The sequence below is a fragment of the Phaethon aethereus genome, assembly GCF_964289735.1.
Source record: "Phaethon aethereus genome assembly, chromosome: 7".
In the NCBI taxonomy this organism is placed as follows: Eukaryota; Metazoa; Chordata; class Aves; order Phaethontiformes; family Phaethontidae; genus Phaethon; species Phaethon aethereus.
The window spans coordinates 33,180,106-33,201,766 of NC_138583.1; the positions used below are offsets into that span (position 1 = coordinate 33,180,106).

Here is a 21,661-nt window from a genome sequence, read left to right on the forward strand (position 1 = left end):
CAAAACCCAAGCCAAACTACTTGTTCTTCTTTTTGTGGGGGTCACATGCAGTATCCTCCTCTGTAGCTACAAATAGCTCCCGCATAGCTGGGCTGGTGCTATTGCTGCTGGGATGCAATAGTGGCAAGAGGGGTTGGTATGTGGCCAAACTAATGGCTTTGCTGTTGGAGGAGCTTTTCGTTTTCTCTTTCTTTCGTAAACACACAGTGAGTGGGCAGCAAGAAAATGAGGCAAAGGCTACATAAGAAACTCTATGAAGCAGGGAGCCTTAAAAAGCCTCAGAGCAGCTCCATCACAAGACAGATGACACTCCCATCACCTAGTAATATAGTTTTAACCCCTCCCTTTTTTTTTTTTCATTAAAAGATACTAGAGCTGTGTAATACTAATACATCTCATACCTCCTTAGTTATGTACACACACTATTGAGCACCTGTGAGCAACCATAAATTTTGGCAGTTTTTTTAAATGGTCATTTTTACATACATATATTAAACGGCAACTCCATTAATTTTTTTCACCAAAAAGGTTAGTTTTTCTTTGGTTGCTACCTTCCTTCTCAAACAACGACAGTGTCTGGGCCCTGAGGGCACTAATGTCCCTGCCCGCCCCTGGGGCTCCCGCTAGCCAGCCTATGGCCCAGGACGCCATTCCAGTCCCACCAGGCCTAAGTCCCTGCCCCAGCAATGCCATAGGACCTCAGCCTCCAGCCCCCCACAGCCCTGCCCTGCCAAGGCACGGGCCCCACTGAGCCAGGTCCACCCACGGGCCGACATCCCAGCCGGTACCCAGGGTGGTGCCCGATGCCCGGGCTGCCCCGCTCCCTGGCTGGGGTGGTGGGACAAGCCCTGCCTGCAAGGTCCTGCCCTGCCTGTCCCAGGGGGGACCCCGCACACGCCAGGGAGCCCCCAGCCCATGCTGTGCCCTGACACACAGCTCAGCGTTTGTACCTTTTGGGAAGGAGAGGTAAAAAAGGTAAAGATCTGATGGCAGACCATTTGACTCCCAAGACCTGAATACTGAAAACAGTTTCTCTCACATGAGCAGACACAAATCTTTTTGCAACTTTGGCAGAAACCATTACAGGATGTTGGACACCAAACACCAGCTACTAGCCAAAAGATGCTGGTTTTTATCTGGTTTTGCTTCTGTTTTGTTATTTTAAATGACTGTTAGCCTAAGCCCATGCAAATATTTGATTCTGAATTCTATCTGGCTCTAAAATTTGTGTTGTTCATCTGGAAGTAAAATACAGACAATACCAAATTACATACAGGCAGTGTATTTGGATTGTGGAATAATTGGACAGAGAAAGAACCAGAGACCACACAAGATCCATTCAGATGCCCCTTAGCATCACGAATGCTTCCTCAGAGCATCAGGCACGGACACAACAGGCCACCAAAGCTGGTTCCTCCAGCAGAGCACCCACAGTTGACCCAAACTGGCTGGCTGACCGTCTGTACCGTGTTCCCCACCGTGTCTGCCAGTATCTATGTTATCCAGGCGTTTTGTGTACCAGGGTCCTTCTAGACATCTAGTACTCCAGATAAGGGAGAGCTAACTATCAGAAATTCAGTCATGAAAAATGAAAAATATTTCCACCCATGCATACCTGTATTTTAAAATTAACAGTACAAACACTGTATTCTTTCCATTCTTCTATCAACAAACCTAATTTTTCTCAGTAACAAGCGCTCTTAAATAAACATACCCCACACCCATGTTCTATTACTGTATTTTATGCAACGTAAGTTATATATCATTTTCTGTTATTGTTATCCTTTCCCCTTGCTCATGTCATCTGCTAGAGACCTGTTAGACCTTTTTACACAACGTCTGCTACAGAAAATCAAAAGAACTTAACCAAACACTAATCTCATAGTTTATCAATATTAGTGAAATCCTCTAAGCGACTCAAGATCGTGCATGAGAGTAAGTTTAATTTAATATAGTAGGTCACCTTTGGGTTGAAGGGAAACTACTAAGCTCAAATGTGATTCTAAACAAGTATGATTTATTTGCAATTGGGTAATATAAATATTTTTATACTGCTGACCTTTTGTGTAATAAAACCAGTTTTGAAAAATATGGTGCAAATCCTGAGCACAAGGTAATGCAAGAAAGAATTAGAACAGTGATTCTCAGATGCAGTGACACAAACCAGAATTTTCTGTTTGCAAAAAAATTACCCCAGACCATTTTTGAGAGGCCTGTTTGAGAGAACATCTGGAAAGCATTCCACAGGAAATCAAACCTATATTAAATATGTTTTGCAGGGCTCTGTTTCCTTGCATTGACTTTAAGCATACATAATATGTTTCTGCCTTCTCAGCAGCAACAAAAACACTTCTCAGAATATTCTACAAAATGATAGGCTGAACTGTCAGTCTGTGATTTCTATCAGGAGATGCTGGTAAGATTTCTATTTAGTCTACCTGTCTCTCTATCAAATCACTCCCATAACATGGACAAATCCACTAGCTGCCTTCTGAGTACTGTGAGTTTGTGTATTTTCATTTTATTTCATTTCCTTTATGCTGTTTAATTTCAAGCTTCTAAATATAAATGACTGTCATTTTTAAAGATGTCCAAGCCTGAGAGTGTCTCTTGATAGCATGTTACTCAGGAAGGAACTAGTGCATTATGGATAGAGTTATTCTCACTTCATTAGCTGGGCAGACAGGAGTGTCTTTGAATTACAGGCTGCAAACCTAGGAATATCATTGTCACTCTCAAAAAGCAAGCCAAAGAAATTAGTGCCACCACAAGTCCTTGAGTGTGCCATTGGATGCTTAGGTGTTTATTAATAACTATATCATGAATGCACACTGAAAATGATGTGGTTCCAAGTACCTAAGAAAGATGTCCATGACAATGATATACTCTGTAACCACTTCAATAAACTGTAATAGAATATTGCTGGCTCAAGCATGAAACTGTTTTGGAGTTTGGAGACACAAAACAATCTTAAAAGTCCAATACAAGTTTTCTCTTCACCAGGAAAGTTTCTGTTGACAGATGCACTGGATCATCAGGTTTCCTAAGGTTACGTAGGGATGCTTTTTGCAGAGGAAAATCCTCCAGTGGCACTGTGGTATTGTGTTGTGGTGTTACTGAGTGGAAAAGCTCCGCACCCCCTTGTCAGAGAACTGGCTGAAGGAAAGAGAGGGTGCCCAGCATGCACCCAATCATGTAGGGCCCGTAGGCAGCCAGCACGGCTGAAACTCATCCTGAAGCTACTCTAAAAACTGTTCTGGCTTTAGGAGTAAAACAACAAATATAAAATCAAAACTACAGCAGATAAAAGCAGATTAGAGTCTCTTTTATGTGAACACTTTTTTTCCATGCACAAAACAGCCCCATCAAGCAGCAAGCTGAAAAGTTGTAGCACTAGCAAACCAAAGCATTGATCTTATTCAACATGTTTTACTTGCTTTTAGAAGCTATATAGACATATCATGCTAGTACAAAAAGCACTGATTTGTAGTATAAGATTGGAAAGTAAACCATTTTTATCAGTTAAGGATGATGTGGCTGTCTTAAAAAGGGGCTTTTTGCCTCTATTGTCAAAAAAACATGAACACAGCCACTGAGGCTGAGAGCTGACAGCCTGGGATATATCCAGGTATTTACAGACGTTGCTCTGAAAGACACTGTCCATTCTGAAGAATATTTTGCAATGCTGCAAAATGGCCAGTTACTGATACCTATCTCCAGCTTTTCACAATGCCTAATTAGAAAAAGAAGCATCATAATTGAGAGGACAACCACTGTAATTTATGCTTGAATTGGAACAAAAGAAAATTAACTGAACACTCAAACAATATGGTCAAGTTTTAATTTAACAGAGGTCTTAGTCATATGTGCTTTATTATAGAAAAGCTCACTGTAACGGTTTATATAATGTGGTTGGACAAATATAGTGTAAGCACAAACATGTGAACGTAAGGTCATCTATTAATAATCTTAGACAAGGATCACAGTCAGCTCACAGAGAAAAATCTATATTCAACAGTAAACACACACCAAAAAACCCTTTCTGTGTCACTTGTTTTAAAGCCAGCAGATAATCAAAGCATAGGAAACAACCATAACCTCTTCTGAGAACTCTTTGTGGATGCTGGTGCATTTACATCTAGCTTCCACTTAACAGTAGTTACTTCATCAGTAACATGGTAGTGCTTAAAACATAATGAAAGCAATGCAATTTCTATTCAATAAGCATTAAAATGCTAAAATTTGAAAATATGCACATGGCTGTCACTTGCTCTGTTGAGAAACAAAGTTTTATTTTCAGTTCCAGTGCTTACATTTTCTTGCAGCTATTTTAATAGATGAACTGCCACCAGAAATATTCTCTCACTGGGGCCTGATGTAGAATGATATAAATAACCTTTACAAAGTCCAGCATAATGGAATGGTAAAATCAGTTGACATTCTTTTAATTAGCATTGCCTGAAGATTTACCTACACAGAACAGGAATAGCCAAATTCATCCCTGGAATAAATCCACTGATGTCGCTGATGTCAGAGGAAGCACACTGGGAATGGACTTGATACAATAGCTCTGTTATTCACATTAAACATACAGCAGCTTCTTGCCTGTAGCATATACATGGTTTGAGATAAATGAGAAAACATTTTGATTTATTAAAGAAAATGCTATTGGGTGATATGTACACCCTTTCTTTGCCCCAGAAACAGCAAGTTAGCCAAATGTGACTGGGTGTAGATTAAAAGGAATCAAAAATCTTCTTTTCACCAGATTTAACAGATTAGTGGGTGGAAACCACTCATGCAAACCAGTGGATGCTAAAGTCCTGCTCTCTACAAACATCTCACAACTAACAATTCAACAAATCAGCAGTAGCAGTACTCTTACTGGAACCCCATCCAGCAAAGCAAGTGTTTCTTTATCCACAAGAACATGAGCAGCTCCAAATTTAGATCTCTATTAAAGTTTAATGCCAAATTTACCTTTCCTGGATTTCAATATTTTTGACTAAACATGGGTGAAACTGTTTCATTAATATATAGGTAGTTTAATTTTTCCCCCGTGATAAATGAACAAAACAAAACTGGCTGCATTTGCCCTGCTGTAACCCCCTTCCTGGCTCATCTCTGTGACCTGTAGTCATTTTATTTCTTATATTACACAGCCAGTTTTCCCTTCTCACTTAGAGTAACAAAACAAGCCCTTTCAGACAAAATGATACACAGAGATGAAGTAGCACATTTGGATGATACAAATGCCCCCAAGTTCTTAGAGCAAAAGTTTACGGGGGGCTGTGAGTACTTTAACCCACTGAAGGCAGGGTATCTAAATATGACCTATAAAACTCTAATCATTTGTATCCAGGTTTTTTTTATTATTGCTGTATGTTCACACACACATACTTTATTCCCTCTCTCACTTTTTCAACCCTGTAGACAGGTAGTAATGAATATTCAGTGCCATGGTTTGTTCTTAACCTCAAAAGTAACCAGAAAGGACTAGCATCAGGGTACTGCCAAAGCTACACCATGCAAAACAGAGGTCACCTGAATCAAACAGTTCTGACAATGCTGAGGCATACTTTGCGTTTTACAGGTAATGGGCACAAAAGAATTGCGTTCCCTTTTCGTGGAGACTGGGTTTCAGGAATCAGCAGAGGTTCTAGCTGACTGCAGGGATGCTGCTTGGAGAGTTTCAAGCTTGCCTGACAAGGGACATCAGCCTAAAGATACTGTCTGGTTACTGCTTCGTGGAGCATAAACCCGCTGTGCGTGAGGCTCTCTTCGTTGTTAAAGCACAACGCAATGTGCGAGTTGGGTGCGGGAATAAGGCTGAGCCATTTTTCTGATTACTATAGCCTTGAATTTTTGCTTCTTTTGGAGAAATGTCAATTACCCAGCAAGCTTTTAATCTTCAAGACCCTCTCAAGCGGAACAGAAAAAGTATAAATGAGGGCTGGCCAAGCAGATCCTGGCACAGCAGAACGAGATCCATCTACACTTTAACAGGGACAAAGCAGTCTTGTTTTGCTGGATGTTCTGATTTTTGGATTCCTAAGGGATTTATGGATATGTCTTAAGGAAGAACTGCTTGATTCATTTGTCTTTTTATTCAGGGGGAAGAAATTTAAAATTTTGTTTGGGTGGGGGGAGACTAATACTCTGTCTATTTTACTCTGCTAATGAAAGACATGAGTGTAATGAATCATGTAAAGGACTAGAAGGGAAGAAAATAATACAATATTGCAGCATTTTCTATCTTTACTTTACCTTGACTTGAAAGGGTTTTTGCTTATTTTGCAGAGCCTGCATTAATATTTTTTTCCAGGCTAGCAATTGCTCACACACATACTCCATTACACCATCATGTTTCCTCTGCAGAGCACACCAGCTTCTGCCCAGCCTCCCCCCAGATCTCTTTTTTTGAATTTTCTGAATTGTGATCATTCCTCACTATAAATTCATTACAATGAATTAATATTTGGGGTGGGGTTTTTTTTTTTCACTTAAATAAATATGGTACCTCTAGCAATGTATACCTATATGCCTACACTTGTATATACATATAAAAATCATTCTTCTTCAAATTCAGGCTGTGCTTATAGATGTGAGGTGAGCTTCTGGGCTTGCTGCAATATATGGGTTGAAAGGTAGCTTTACATTTTTTCCTATCCCACTTGGTATTTGCAGACACAGGAGCTTCCCTGATTTGCAGGTGCTCAGGCTAACCCTACTACACTGCCGACATCCCACACCCAGGGCAGGGTGAGCCAGGCAGCACGCGAGGTTGGTTGCCCGCTCCCTGACCCAGTCTCCAAACATACAATGTAGGCATAGCCTGCACATGTCTAGAAATCAAGAGTATCCCTGTTTTAATGTCCTTAACAGCATTACAAAAACTATGTTGTTGTCCTGGTTTTGCACCCTGACAACACACCAATCATCTCAAGGAGCTGCCAGACAGATTTGAGTGCCAAACTGATATAAATACCCCGGAGGGATGCAAATCCAGCTCTGCTATACAGAACTGTATAATATTACTGCGTCCTTTATGAAAATATCCACCAAGTGTCCTTTTAACACATAAAGCTAGAGCCAGTCTGAGACCAAGCAGTCAAGCTTAGTAGCTGGTCAACTGAATAAAAATAAGCTACAAGGCTCAGAAAGGGAGGTAGCACCTATATTTTCCCGCTCGTTTGCTGAATTACAGATAATCACTGGACTGTGGCAGGATATTGAGGGAGGAAAAGAACAATACGAAGAGGAACAGGTGACGAGGTACTGTAAGTGGCTGTAATAGAATTCAAACGTGGCAGAGGGTTGATGAAAGTCAGATAATGACTGGGAGACCTGAAAAGGGGAGATGAAAGGAGACTAAGCAAGGGAAAGAGGCATGAGAAAAAAGGAAGGGAGCAAGTCAGAAAAATGAAAGAGAAGCCTAGGGAACATAAATTTTGAGGAAAAGGGCATGTATCTTCTTCCCCTCTTCCATCTACACCCCCAGATCCCTTCAGTGTGCTCCTCGCTGCGACTCATTGATGCTGTAATGGAAGGCTCTCTCCTAACATAAGGTGCTGGGCTCTCCCTTTCCTACAGCAGGACAAAAAAGGCTGCCTGCGCGTAACATCTGCGTGCATCTACGGTAACACCTCACCATAGACTTGCCCGCGGTGTTGAACCGCACCCTCCTCTGACAAGTCTTACCCATGAGGGTGTAGGGCTTGCAGTCAGTAACGACGTGTTGCAGGAACAGCCCAGAAGTCCTAAGCGGAGAAGCCACTTTTACAAACAGGTACTGATGTAAAGCACTTGCAGCTTTGCACATGCCGTATGGAAAACGAGCACAGATATGATGACTCCCTTTCCACGGTAAATTATCAGTAAAAATGTTCAATAGAATAAAAAGAAGGAACATTAATTTCTTGGCAAGTTTCTTACAGTTTCAGAAAATGTAAGAAGCAGCTGAGCTTTTGTTCTAGCTTTTACTGTGGAGGAACTCTTTTACACACCGATGAAAATGTTTGCGCATCTTTGCAGTGTTTTTATACCTGTAGATGCAAAAAACTTTCATACTGAATTGAATGGGTGGTTGCAACAAAATTAAGACTGGATAGGTGACCAGAAACTGGTCAGGAGATAATAACACACCAATGAAAGCAGATTTATAAAGATTTAGTTCTCTGAATACACAGTACTGAAAATATCTTTACTGTGTAGATGTGATGGAGGTGACACATCTACTGAAACCTAATAGGACATTTCTTTATTATCCTTCAGACAGCCCATGAAGAAAAGTTATTTAAATATCTTATGCAGCCATTTTATCCTTTTGTTCAGTAACAAATAGCTGTAGCCAGCAACATGTGCTTTTTACAGAACTGAAGGCAAAACATTGAGAGTAGTATTTTTTTTAGGAAAAAAAAAGATACAATGGCTGTTGTCTGAAATTAGTCAAGAACTACTTTCTGGCTATTTCACATTAAAAATGAGCCTCAATGATTTGACCAATCATTTTGAATATAGTTAATTGTGAAGGACAAGAAACATGCTGTTACTAGATTCTTATATTAACAAAAAATGCCTCACTTTATGCTGCCTTCTTTTCAGATCCTTGCAGTGTGTGACTGGATTGATACTGTTCTTTTAATAAATAATGTGTTTGTATCACTATCATTCTGGTCAGTGCCTTCCGAACATATCCAGGAGACAGAGGAAGTATGCAAATTCAAAACACAGATTATTAAAAAGACCAAACTAATGACTCATACTTTCATTGCTCAAAGGAAATAGTATATGAAATACTCAAATGTCATAGTGGCAAAAATTAAGCACACTGCCATGCATTTACAGCAGAATGATATTTTTAAAACATGCCAGTCAACTTTCTGAAGTTTAACTGGTGGCTAAAGTGATCAGAACAGGAGGTTGCTCAGAGGTTTGAGCTATTCCAGGACAATATCGTTGATGAAAGTTTTTGACAGTATATTGACTTTCCTCACAACTTTTGTTTATGTTCATAATATAAAGGAACTCTAATGGCTTCTTTTTGTTCTTTGCTTTTCTGCTTCTGTTTTCAGTGAGCATCAACAGGCATGCCTGAGAGACTCCAATTGGTTTCAAAGCTGGATATGGACTGGGATGCAAGTAGAGGCAGCAGAAAAATGATAACAAAAGTAAACCATTCAGTATTCTAATGAAGTTGAAAAATTAGGTCTATTTATGTAAGTCAAAACCTCTTTGCATTTTCTGACATTTATGGTCCTTTTCTCCCTCAATCAAGAGTTTATGTTATATAACAGATAGATTAATGAATAAGAAAGAAAAAAAATAAGCAGAAAGTCCTGCCATCTCAGTTAGTGATACCTGCAGTTTGGCCAAATCACTTCTCTGGGCTTAACACTGTTTCAAAAATAGATTCAGTGGTAAGTGCATCCAGGACAAATCTTTTAAAGAGCTTCCAAAACTGCATGTTTAAATACTTATTTACACAGGCCCAGTTGATATTTTATACAGAGCATTGGCTGATTCAAATCTTGCATTTTTGAGTAAGCAGCATTCATAAACCAAGGTACTTTCAGAAACCCTTTAGAACTTGTCTCCTTGTGCATAACTAGCATTACGAAGAAGCTTTAATAGATGTAATAGGCATGCAAATAATAGTTTCTAAATTACTCTGTTTCACAGTAGGCAGAACGTATTCTCAAATTATTCTCCCATTTAGATACTCTTTTTGATTTCAAAATGAAATAGAAGTTATCAGAGCTAGAATTATATGCCTACTGACTACTGCTTCTAAGTATTCTAAACTTATCTGGAATTACTATGTAGAGTGATATTTATCAATGCCAATACTTTCAATAGCAGGGAGGAGATCCTCTCCCGTTTCTTTCCTCCCCTGCTGAAGTTCCTGTCTTCCTGCAGGACAAGGGGAACAAATCACACCAAGTCCCTCCAAGAGCACAAATCACAGAGACAAAATGTCTTTTGCCCTATTATGGATAGGTTGGAATAGCTCTGCTGCTGATTCCTCCTCACCATGACAGTAGAGAGGGAAGGTATTAAATATATTAGCAGCTTAGACAGCCCAGGAGGTATTAACACCTACATCACACTTGCTTTACCTCCAGGCACAGGACCCAAGTGCTGCCCTCACTGCCTCTGCCCCAGACCCTGCAGGCGTTTGCCCACCCGTTCCCTTGTACCAGTGCTGCCCCTCACCCTCACAGCCAGGTCTCACTGAGCCTTGGAAGAGTCCAAACTTTTTAATGTTGGTATTTTAAAGAAAAAAAGCCACAGGAAGAACCTGTAAAGAAATCCATTTTTACCCCATTGCCAGCTGCAACTTAGGGCAAAGGGAGCAGAGATTTTACCAAGCTTTCCTCTGCAGTAATACAATGGAGAAAGCACAGCACCAGACTCGTGAAGTCAAATTAAACAAAATGACATTAAAAATTTAACTGATCCTGCCCTTCCAACCCCTACCATTGTGTGATTCTGTGAACTGCTGAGACAACATTAGATCAAAGCTGACCAAAGGAAAACACAGTTGTGACAGAAGTGATGGCATTAATTTGATTAAGTAATTTCTGAACGCTACAGCCTGAATAATAGGAAGAACTCTCCCTATAAATTCCTCTCTCCCATTTCATTGACACTGTAACACACTGGACATTTGGCAGAAAACACAGTAAAGTAAAGCTGTAGCTCTACTAATTAACAGGGCCTGTGTATAGGGAAGGCAATGTATATGAACAAAAAGACTAACGGCACAACATGGAAATGGAAAACAGGTGGTTCTGAGACTACATGTAGTAGCTGTATCCAGCTTTCATAAACTGCAATGGTAACAGCTATGACGGTGCTGAATGCAACTCACTGGACTGAAATGAGAACCCTGCTCTGATTTAAATCTGCTGTAATTTGGGTCAGCAGGAAAAGTGGCTCCAGACTCCCCCTGAGCCATCAAGGGCAGGGCACCGCTCGCCTCCTCGCCTGTGAAGAACACTCGGGCACATCTGAGGTGCTACGGCTAAATGTTTAAGATCAGCAGTGGAGATCTCAAAGAAACTTAAAAGTACACCAGGCATATGTAAGCACTTGCTAAGATTTGTATCATCTCTTCAGCATCCTTGACATTTTACAACAGTGTTTATTTCCTTACTCACTAATTCACAGAACTGGATAATCTGCACAGAATTTACACATTAGCAATGAGCAAGATTCTTGGGCATAACTTCATAAACATAACATTAGCACAACAATGTTCTAATATAAACATACACAATGCTAAGTAGGAATAAAGCATTTCCTAAGGGCAGAGGAGATCTTGTATGCCCTCGCTGTGTGACAGCCTGCAGGGAACTCGCCAAGGGCGAAAGGACCCGGTTTGTCCTGTGGAGCAGCACTCTGCACTGCCTCTCCGGGCTGAACATGCAAAGGAAGGAGGCTGGGAATTCGGTCAGTGAATCAATGACCCTCCAGTTGTATCAGCCCAGTGCTTTTGTCAGGGGAGGGGGGATAAAACAATTCCAAGTCTAAAACAGCTCTAAGAAGATAGTGGGATCTAGTCTAAAAATGTGGACTCCTTTTCTTTCCAGGAAGAAAAAGCCCACGAGTAGTCTGTGTATTGTGACCATAAAGTCCAACATGTAGCTTGTATTCACAAACAGTTACTAGTGCTTACACATAAGACTAAAATGAAAATGAATCCCATTATAATGAATAATTCTATTTTCACCTGGTCACTCATGGGACATCAAAATCATTCTAAGACATCATTTCATAGAGACATCTAACAAAAATGTTTCCAACAAAAATCTGTGAAAATTAAACTGGGGGTTTAAAGATTCCTCCGTAATGCGAGGGAGTAGCTGTGAATAGTTGTGGAGAAGGCACACACTGCAACCAGATGCAGGCTTTAGTTAACTCTGTTAAGGATGTCAGAGGCATTTGCTTTCTCCCTGACTCATCCTTTTCCTTAGTGGATATTCTGACCCTTAGTCCTGGCAAATCCAGCAGTACCAAAAAGTTCTCTCTGGTACCTCATTAATCACTCCCCTGCCATGTGCTATCTTACCTGCAGATGTAATTCTTCTTGCAGGATTCTTGTAAATTCAGGCAGTTTGGTTTCTCCCTGTCCTCATATGAACACACAGGAACAATAGTCTGCCGTCTCCTTTCTGTACAGGCTACGTCTCGACAGGAGCAGAAGAGCATCCCGTAGCTGTGCTTTGGGGGAACTTTGTCAAAAAATAGCCGGAGGGCCTTATGACACTTCCGCTTGTTACAGATTTCATTAGACGTGCTGCTGGTGCAGGGGGTTATGTAAGCAGATCTGAACCTCTTGCAGGTATCATTTAGGTTACAAGCTTTTGCTGCATCCAAGCAATTGTTCCCCTTTGAAAGTACTGGCTCCACTAGAAAAAACAACACAACAGCAGTAAGAAATGTGTCACATTTATATTGAGTTTTGATGTTTGTGTTTATTTCACTGTTAATGAGATCCTGATTATATATTTATTACATACAAAACTTTCAGTGCCAGAAACTGCGACCAGTCCTTATGATACCTAGGGTAATGGTTTAACACAGTGAACAAGAGCACAGGCATGCGTTAAGGTCAGAATGCTGGAAAATAAATGACAATTACACCAGGCAGGCTGCACTTCATCTTCTTTGTAGCAGACATACAGGATGAATATTGGGTAAGACTCGGCTTCACTAAAAAACTATTAAAATTGCTGGTAAATTAGAAGGGATACATTTGGCCCATTGCACAAGAACACGGTGAGAACGTGGGATCTTAACTCTGGTTTTGTAAAGCTCTGACATTTTTTATTTTTCCCTTGAACAATATAAATGACATTCAGTGTCTACACTGGGTAACAACATATAAATGTAATTTGTGTACTCTGCAGAATGGAAAAGCCACATGCCTATTACTACAGTTTTTGAGGTATGAAAACAGCCCACCCAGGCAGAAAGGAAAGCAGGTGCAGCCCCACGACTGCGAGCTCTCTAAGGCCACCCACAAGGCCTGTAAGCTCCACGCTTTGTGAAAGACATTGTTTTAAGATCTATAGATGCCACCTGAACCTGGAAGTTTTATGAAGATTACAAGCTTTGAAAAAGCTGACGTAAAATTAACAAGTTGCTGTGAAAGAAAGGAGTATGTCTCTCTCGCGCACACGCACACACAGGCACGCGCTACAGCAAGTAACTCAGATAAAAGTTAACAATATAATTACACATTTAATTTTGCAATACATTATCCAGACATTAAAACCCAATATATGCTTTGCTTGAAAATGAAGGCAGCTGGCATTAGAATGCAATACTCAGTTAAGAATAATTGTAATGCTGCTCTGGATATTAGGAATGCCAACATCACAGATCCAAGAGAACACATTAACATTGCTACAGAATTTGCAAGCTGAACAAAACATATTTTGCAAATATCTAAAACTCTGCAGCAACCTCTTAGCGGGGCTGACCAAAGATAAAACATCTCAAATGATCTAAAGCTCTAAGTTCTTCTTAAAAAGCCTTTTCTTCTAGATATTCCATCTTTTCTTAAAAACTCAGCCCAAGCCGCTTCTACCACTAAGTGCCACTCTTCTCTGTTCTCCTACCACTTTGCCTCCCATTCCCAGATCAGGACACCAACCTTTTATCTTTTCCCATGGCAGGAAAAGATGATGCAGCTTGGCTGACATGGTGCACTGAGGTACTGCAGTTGCCTGAACTGACTGCCCAAGACAGGCCTTAGTGCTAGCACACACTTGACATTATACAAATATATCACCTGCTACTACCCCATGTGTGTTGGGTTTGGGTGGGATAGAGTTAATTTTTTTCATAGTAGCTAGTATGGGGCTGTGTTTTGGATTTGTGATGGAAACAGTATTGGTAACACAGGGATATTTTCAATATTGCTGAGCAGTGCTCACACATAGTCAAGGCTTTTTCTGCTTCTCACCTCACCCCACCAGCGAGCAGGCTGGGGGTGCACAAGAGGCTGGGAGGGGACGCAGCTGGGACAGCTGACCCCAACTGGCCAAAGGCATATTCCAAACCATAGGATGTCATGCTCAGCGTATAAAGCTTGGAGAAGAAGAGGGGACAGGACATTCAGAATGATAGCGTTTGTTTTCCCAAGTAATCGTTACCCGCGATGCAGCCCGGCTTCCCTGGAGACGGCTGAACACCTGGCTGCCCATGGTGAGTGGAGAATGAATTCCTCGTTTTGCTTTGCTTGCGTGCGCGGCTTTTGCTCTACCTGTTACTGTCTTTTATCTCAACCCATGAGTTTTCCCACTTTTAATCTTCTGATTCTCTCCCCTGTCCCACCGTGGGGAGTAAGCGAGCAGCTGCGTGAGGCTTAGTTGCCAGCTGGGGTTAAGCCACGACACCATATAACTTACCTATCCAGGAATAACACAATGCCTAAGTCGTATTAGATTTGTTTTTCACTCTAGTGATATGCTGTAACTATGTTCAGTGGGTTTGTACATTTATCCTCTGTACATTTAACGTGCACACTCCAAGTCCTTCCCAATCCCATTTTCTTGCACAACAAACTGCAACTTTTTGCTCCTTATCTTCACAAATTACAAAATTATAAACATGCAACATTTGACTATAAATTAACAGAGCCAAGCATTTCTTATAATAGCACACTACCACACTAAGGAACACCAGATGCAGGAGAGATGAGATATCCAAAATACAACCCTCTCATAAAATCATAACATTTTTATATCAAATGTTGTATGACATTAGCATACAACTGTAAGCTTAACTATGAATGCTCAAAGGTTTTTTTTTATACAGTATATAGAATTATATGTTTAGTACAAATATAATTACTATGTAATCTGCAGGGCATATAATTATGCAATATATGAATAGTACATGCTAATTACTATGTGATTGCAGAGTAATTACATGGTTATTTGTGCCTGGGAGTTAACTGCTGAATTCCACTCTTTAAAACAAGATTCCACCGAAGAGCTCTGAATGGGGCATTTCAATACGAAGAGACATCAGCTTACTCTATGATATATTATAAAGCATTCTTTAAAAGAAAGCCCAAGATGTAATAAAGCACCTCTTTGCTGATAATCATATACCTGTTTTCCATTATGGGTCCAAAATGTAGTAAATGCTGATACAGAATTAAAAAGCACTGTGAATATGAACCCCTCAAAAATCAAAAGGGACAGGTTAATCAATCTTTTTAAAAAACAGAGCACAAGCCAATTCACTGACCACGCAGACAGCAGTGCAAGTTATCTTGGATGAAATTTGAATTAGGTGCAAATTTTTCATAAACAATAGTTATGCTCATTCATATCTTTCACACAATTTATATCTACCCACGACTTGCATTACTTTACATGTCAGCGTTGAACATCGACCAGGTCTTTTGGTGGCTGTTTTTTTCTTTCTAGAACTACTCTGGGCTGTAACTTGCCACGTGTCTTTTCTATTTTGATACACAAGTATCTAGCTATCGTTTCCGGCATATTTATAATCACATTATACAAATTCTTTCTACCTTTTAAAACCAAGACTAACATACAGCACATAAGAGATATGCATCAACTGGATTTGAATTAAATGAGGCTGTCTACAAAAACTCTTCTCATTAATGTCAGCTTCTCCCAAGCTTTTAAAACATGTTTTAATGCAAAATTTACATTTTATGCTTTATTTTTATTGCGAAAGTACAACATAGTTATTCCTAAGTCCTGCGACAACTACAAACAGTTAATGATACTGAGAGTGTTTCTGAGGCTTACTTACACAGCAGTAATGCATAAGGTCAAAATTTCACCCAGCTTCTATTCTGCAAAGCTTAAATTATTAAGACAGGCAGGAGTTTGGCTCTTACTAGCTACTGACTACGTTAAGAGCAAATGGATGTAATCCAGGCTACTTTTCCTGCCGTTATCCTTTGGGAAAGGTGTGTGTAAGGAGATCCTTTTTCAGTTCTCACCTCTCTTGGGGCACTTGGATATGGATTGAGGGCGGCCAGAGCAGCAGCGTGGGACAAGTAACGATTCCTTCCCACCGCCCTTTCCCCACGCAGAGCTTCCTCTCTCCCAGGTCCGCTTTGCCTTGGGCCCACTCTGGAGATCCCCGCCAAACCATGCTGCTCTCCGCGCCTGCCACATCGCTGCGGGCTCCGAGGTAAGTTACTTCCAGGCAGGTGATACGTGATGCCTCGTGCCCGCGTGCGAGGCGGTGGTTCCACCGGCGGCAAGCGGCCCCGCAGAGCAGATCTGCAAACGCCGGCATGCTGCCTCCCGGCAGGAGCCACCGGCGGCTGCGAGCTGCTCCGCTGCTCTGGACACTACCCTGATGTGGCGCAGGCAAGTCATGGCAGAACACAGCCAGAGCCAGGAGCTGCTGCCTTGGTGGGAAAGCAGCAGCTCCCAGCATCCATAACGTCAGGGTGCCTGAAGCCGCCCTCCTGCCAGGCAGTTTGCTGTGCACTATCTGGCTCCCTGGTACTAACTGACCTCTACAGGGATCACCGGCTCACGGCTCTTCTACTCCACGTGCAACGCGGGCGTGCAAGGTGAGATGTTTTTCTGATAAATTTTACGGCTGAAAAAACAGGCCTTGTATTATAGTATAAGGTGTTACCGCTTTGGTGTTTGCTATCTCCTGAACCCCCCTGGCCCAACATCGTTACAAGCTGCAACAGCTCTGGACTCGAGCTCCCATACAACAGCAGAGAGAGACCAGCCAAACGCTCCAGTCCGTTATCCAGAGACGTTTCTGAAGTTTTAACAGGGCTTCCTCTGCCCTGTGTGATGTTCCTTATGCCTCACCCTCTTTCACAGTCTCTTCACCTTGTTCTTTCATCTTCCTTGCATTTCCATTTCTATTCCATTTCTGCACCTACTGAGCCTTTGGCTGTCTTCTCAACTCCTGTTAACCCCATGGTGCACAAGAAGGGATTCTCAGTGGATATTGGGAGCTTCTTATTCGTGCTGCCACTAGCCGGAAGGAGCAAAAGGACTATTTCTTGTTCTATGAGATTCTTATTAAACAGCAAAATGGACACTAAGTTTTCAATTTTCTTACAGCACATAAAAAGCAATTTACCAAGGTTGCCGTTAAAATTACAATTACTATTTGCAAGTAATTAGCATTAGTAGGTTTTCTAGGGGTCTTAGTGAAGGGAATGCTGTAAAAGAGATCGAGTGGTAAATGTTAATGTGACAGAAGGCAAAATTACAAAGTGATAGAGGTGACCACGTGGGTATGGGCCCCTATTAACCCCTAACCAATGGGTATATACTCCAACGCAGGTGCAGAATATGGCATATAGGAACCAAAAACTGACCAGAACAAAGAGGAGAACCACGATCCCACTTTAACAAAAGTGCTGCTATGGGGCTTACCAAAGTAATACTGCTTTGTAAGAAGAGCAGATTAAAAAATAAGGAAAGCGTGGGAAAGACTGTCATCTGCATCTTTATAGATTCAAATAAGCTGGATTCAAACATTCTCCTGGACAAATTATTTCTAATCCCAAATGGCAGAGAAAAAACAAGTCATCCCTGAGCAATCAGGAGACTGATACACATACATGTTATTCTGAAGTTCCACTTGTCTTCTACTCAGCATTTAGAGAACAGTCAGGCCTACCTCAACCCTGTTCCATAACCATAATAAGCAGGTGCTTTACTTTTTAAGTTAAAGCTAATACATAATCAGCTATACGCAGCACTTTCACAGTACTACCAAATACGACACAATGCATGTTAAAATTAAAATCGATGGCAGCAGTAGGTACACCAGGTGACAAGGATGTTGAAACTGACTCCAGTGTGCAGAAGGGCACACCCAGGCCTAGAGCAACAAAAGGACCTAAATAAACAAAACTGCCTAAACTGAGACTTTAGGCTCCTGAAACCAAAGCTGGCACATTTTACATTCCTTGTCAGTCATGTAAGTATTTGATAACACAAATTCCACAGATCCCTAGAATCCTTTTCTGAATACAGCCAAAAATCTACTTGAGGAGGTAAAGACTGCCTCCTGTCTAAGCCCTATAGAGATCAAGAACATGTACATTGCTTAGTGTGAACCAGCAGACATGATTTGGAAGTGTTCATCACTCAGCTACCATGTTCTGCACAACTGCTACGCCCAAAGTCTTTTTCAAAATACCATGGCCTTTGTTTTTATGAGACTCCACTGGTGAATCATCAGTTGGAATCTGGAAGACTGGTTCAATGCCTGCCCTGATCTGGAGACTCAGAACCACTGGTCTCACAAACCATCTCACTGTACAGTCTTCTCAAGAAGATGCACGGGAATGGTGCATATTGCAAAACAGAAGAGAAAGCATGATGCTTCAGCCCAGGGATGAGAGCTCTCCCTGGGAGGCAGATTGCTCGGTTCTGGCCTGCACCCAGGAATGAAAGTTACTTCTCTTAAAAGAGCAATGACTGGAAACCAGGATTCCCTGCTGAAGATGACTCTCTTAATTGTAACTCTACAGAGGTATGATCTCACTTGTGCGCTCTTCTAATCCCTGCTAAAAAAAACATAACCTTTCCTATACCACAGCTCCTCCCCTTCCGTCCAGACCAACCTACTGTCTAATCCATAGGGTACCCTCCCAGGCTTTGTGAAAACCCGTAGACAAGAGCACAGAGCACAGGTGTCCCACTTCCTCAAAGACTATTCTGATAACTAACTTCATGACTGAAGCACCATGACATCTTCTGCTAGGTCCCCTTTAAAAGAAGAGTGGCTCTCTACTCCCAGGACCACACACCGATTGCTGTGTGGACAGATGCACCTGCCTGAGGCTGTAAAACTGGCTCCTCGGCTTCAAAGTCTTCCAACAAATCTGTTTCTGTATTTCTTATTCTCCATCTAGAGATTTATTGTGCAGGGTTTTTTGTTGGGTGTTTGGGGTTTTTTGCTTTGTTTTTTTACACAGTATTCCTTGTGCACTTTATAAGGATTCTGGGTGTCTTTAGACATCACCTGGAAGCAGGGGCTCCCGACTTTACATGTTTAATCCACTTCTTGGTCTGTTTCTGGATGTTCATTTCTACAAAGAGGGACACATGCCCTGCGTGCTGCATTTTGCATTGCCCAAGTTCACCACTGGATCTGGCCTCTAACACTTAGCAGGACTCTTGTCTCTGTTTAGAGTTAGATCCTGATACCTTTAGTTCACCATTTCCTGGTGCATTTAATAGACATTACAGATAAAGACCGCAAGAGAAAACTCCTATGCTGGATATGCATTGATGAAAAGGGGGAGAAATGATGTCTTAAGATTCCCTTTGGTACTTTCAGTCTTTTCTAGGGAGGAATGGAGGAAGGCTGAGCAGAAAACTCAAGAGCTGGCTGAAGCCCTGTGGGTTGGCTGAGGGACATCTGCTCAACTTACAGGTTATGTAAGACGAAAGACTTGCAACCCCACAGTGAGCTGATTTACATTTTGTTCTATGAGAGCAGGGAGGGAGAGGAAACCCTGCTCCCCAGTGTTAACAACATCGTGGTCTGTGGCTGAAAAGCTTTCTGTCTTCACCCACACAAATATCCTGATCTATCACCTTTCAGTTCTGCTACAAATCTAAAGAAAGGTTATGCCAGGGTCCCTAATTTTCCACATGGAGCTGAGGATAGCAGTTTTGCTTTATATTCACACCAGCATAGTGAAATCCATTTTATTCACTAGAGTTAATTCTGAATTTTCAATAATCTAAGTTCAAGAATTTGGTTCTTTAATGCTACTTTTACTTCTCCTGTGCAAGGTATTTCACGTAGGAGGCAGAAATGTAGGAATAAAATCAGAGGCTGCTAAACAAACTTCCAATTGTTGTAAACTGATCCAGTCACTGTTTCTCACATCACTGCACCAACAATTTCAGTTCTACCCTGAAGAGTTTTAGGGTGTAAAGGTCATTTTAACGTATCTACACTGCACTTGCATTAGGGATGGATTATGCATGAATATATTTTTTTCTGAGGGAGAGATCTCAGTTATTCCATGTACAATTCATGCTCTGTACTGAGTCAGAGGCTGGTTTTGTGATGTGGAAGGCTATCGCCACAGTTTCGGCTGAGTTGTTCTAATTAATTTTCCCTTGAAATATTCAAAGTGGAAATGTGTTACTGCATATGCTCTCATGTTATACAGTTCAGTATTTTATTATTAGCTAAATACTACGTCAAAAGAATTGAGAAGAAATTGGCACACACAAAAATACAGAGTAAATAATGAAAATATGTGAAAATATCAAACCTACACGGTTGCCATGAGAAGTGATTTACTGCATGCAAGTTCTCAAAACACAGTGAGGGACTGTTTACCAAAGTCATGCCAATTTACAGGGCAACTTTCAGCATTTCTTTTTATTACTGCAGAATTGAATTCACAACTTGTTTCCTCTTTTCCTCAGACTTGATTAATTACCGTGTTAACATAACTACTGTTCTCCTGCTTATAATGGGCTCCCTCTGAAGTGCTGCCCCAGCAAAATAAACCAGGAGAAAGCTTCTAGCTCTTTGCTCTAGCATTGCAATCCTTTCTAATCTCACTATTTTTCAAATTTATGTTCCATTCCAATAAAACTTATGTGAATATTACAGCAAATCAGATAATACAAGGTTATGACCCTTGTAATTGATCCTTCAAGGTTCTTTTTGCCTTTTTCCAGTTGACATGGTAAAAATTACATTTAGATGTGCTTGTTGACACTTGAGAATTCACTTTGTTGGTCACATACACTGTTTCAGAGAGATCACATTACTAATGATGTATTTCTAGTGCTTTATTTCTTCTATACCTACAACCCCATTAAGCTGTAAGCAAACCTCCCCTGGGGCTATAAGGCTACAAGTATCAAGGGGGCAATGCTCCCACACTGCAAGGAGTTTAGCTGGAGAAAGTATTATGTGAGGACACAGGGCTAAACATCAGCTACTATTTTGAAATATTTTCAAATAAATAAAAGCCACTTAAAATAAAAACTTAAATTTCCATTTGTAGAAAAATACACATTTTAATGAACGCAGGCCATGTATGCCGGCACTAGAAATCGGTTATCTGTAGCAATGGTTTCTGTATCACATGACCACTGGAATAAAGTGATTAATTGGACTGTCTCAGTAAATGCGATCATTACACTTTTAATTAACCTTTTCAACCTCTTGCACCTTTTAGTTTTGTTGTACATTAGATTTTTGCAGTTTTCCAGTTATTATGCTTGACTAAGCTTAAAACAATGCAGAGTTGTGTTAGATAAGAAAAACAATTCAAACAACTCTTACTGTTCCTAATAAGAAAATACCACTGATACTGTCATCATAAGGGTAGTTATAAATCAGGTGGAGGACAGACATTCTGAACTCCATGGCTACATTCCCACCTAATTTTTGTTTTGGCAGCACACTGTTATTTAATGGCTCTGGCTACCAGGAAACTAGCTTTTGAAAATTCTTTCTCAACATAGTTATAATTACTCCATATAAATCATACAATGATCAATTATAATAATCTTAGCTTCATCCATTATTTAAACGTAGCATTTGAATCTACACAGCAGGAGTGCAGGAAATTCCAGAGTCCCCTCTCTGCTCACTAACAACTGCTTTATTCCTGAAGTCATGCCAGTTACAG

The 21,661-nt window shown here is 40.9% G+C and overlaps 1 protein-coding gene across 1 annotated transcript in view; it reads right to left on the reverse strand.

Annotated features, from left to right (window-relative positions):
* The window catches only part of GFRA1 (GDNF family receptor alpha 1), a 147,747-nt gene that overhangs the window by 41,948 nt on the left and 84,138 nt on the right, over positions 1-21,661 (reverse strand). The window contains exon 4 of the mRNA XM_082002537.1: positions 12,074-12,413. Coding sequence (XP_081858663.1) covers positions 12,074-12,413 — 340 coding nt within the window. The remainder of the gene's footprint in view (positions 1-12,073; positions 12,414-21,661) is intronic.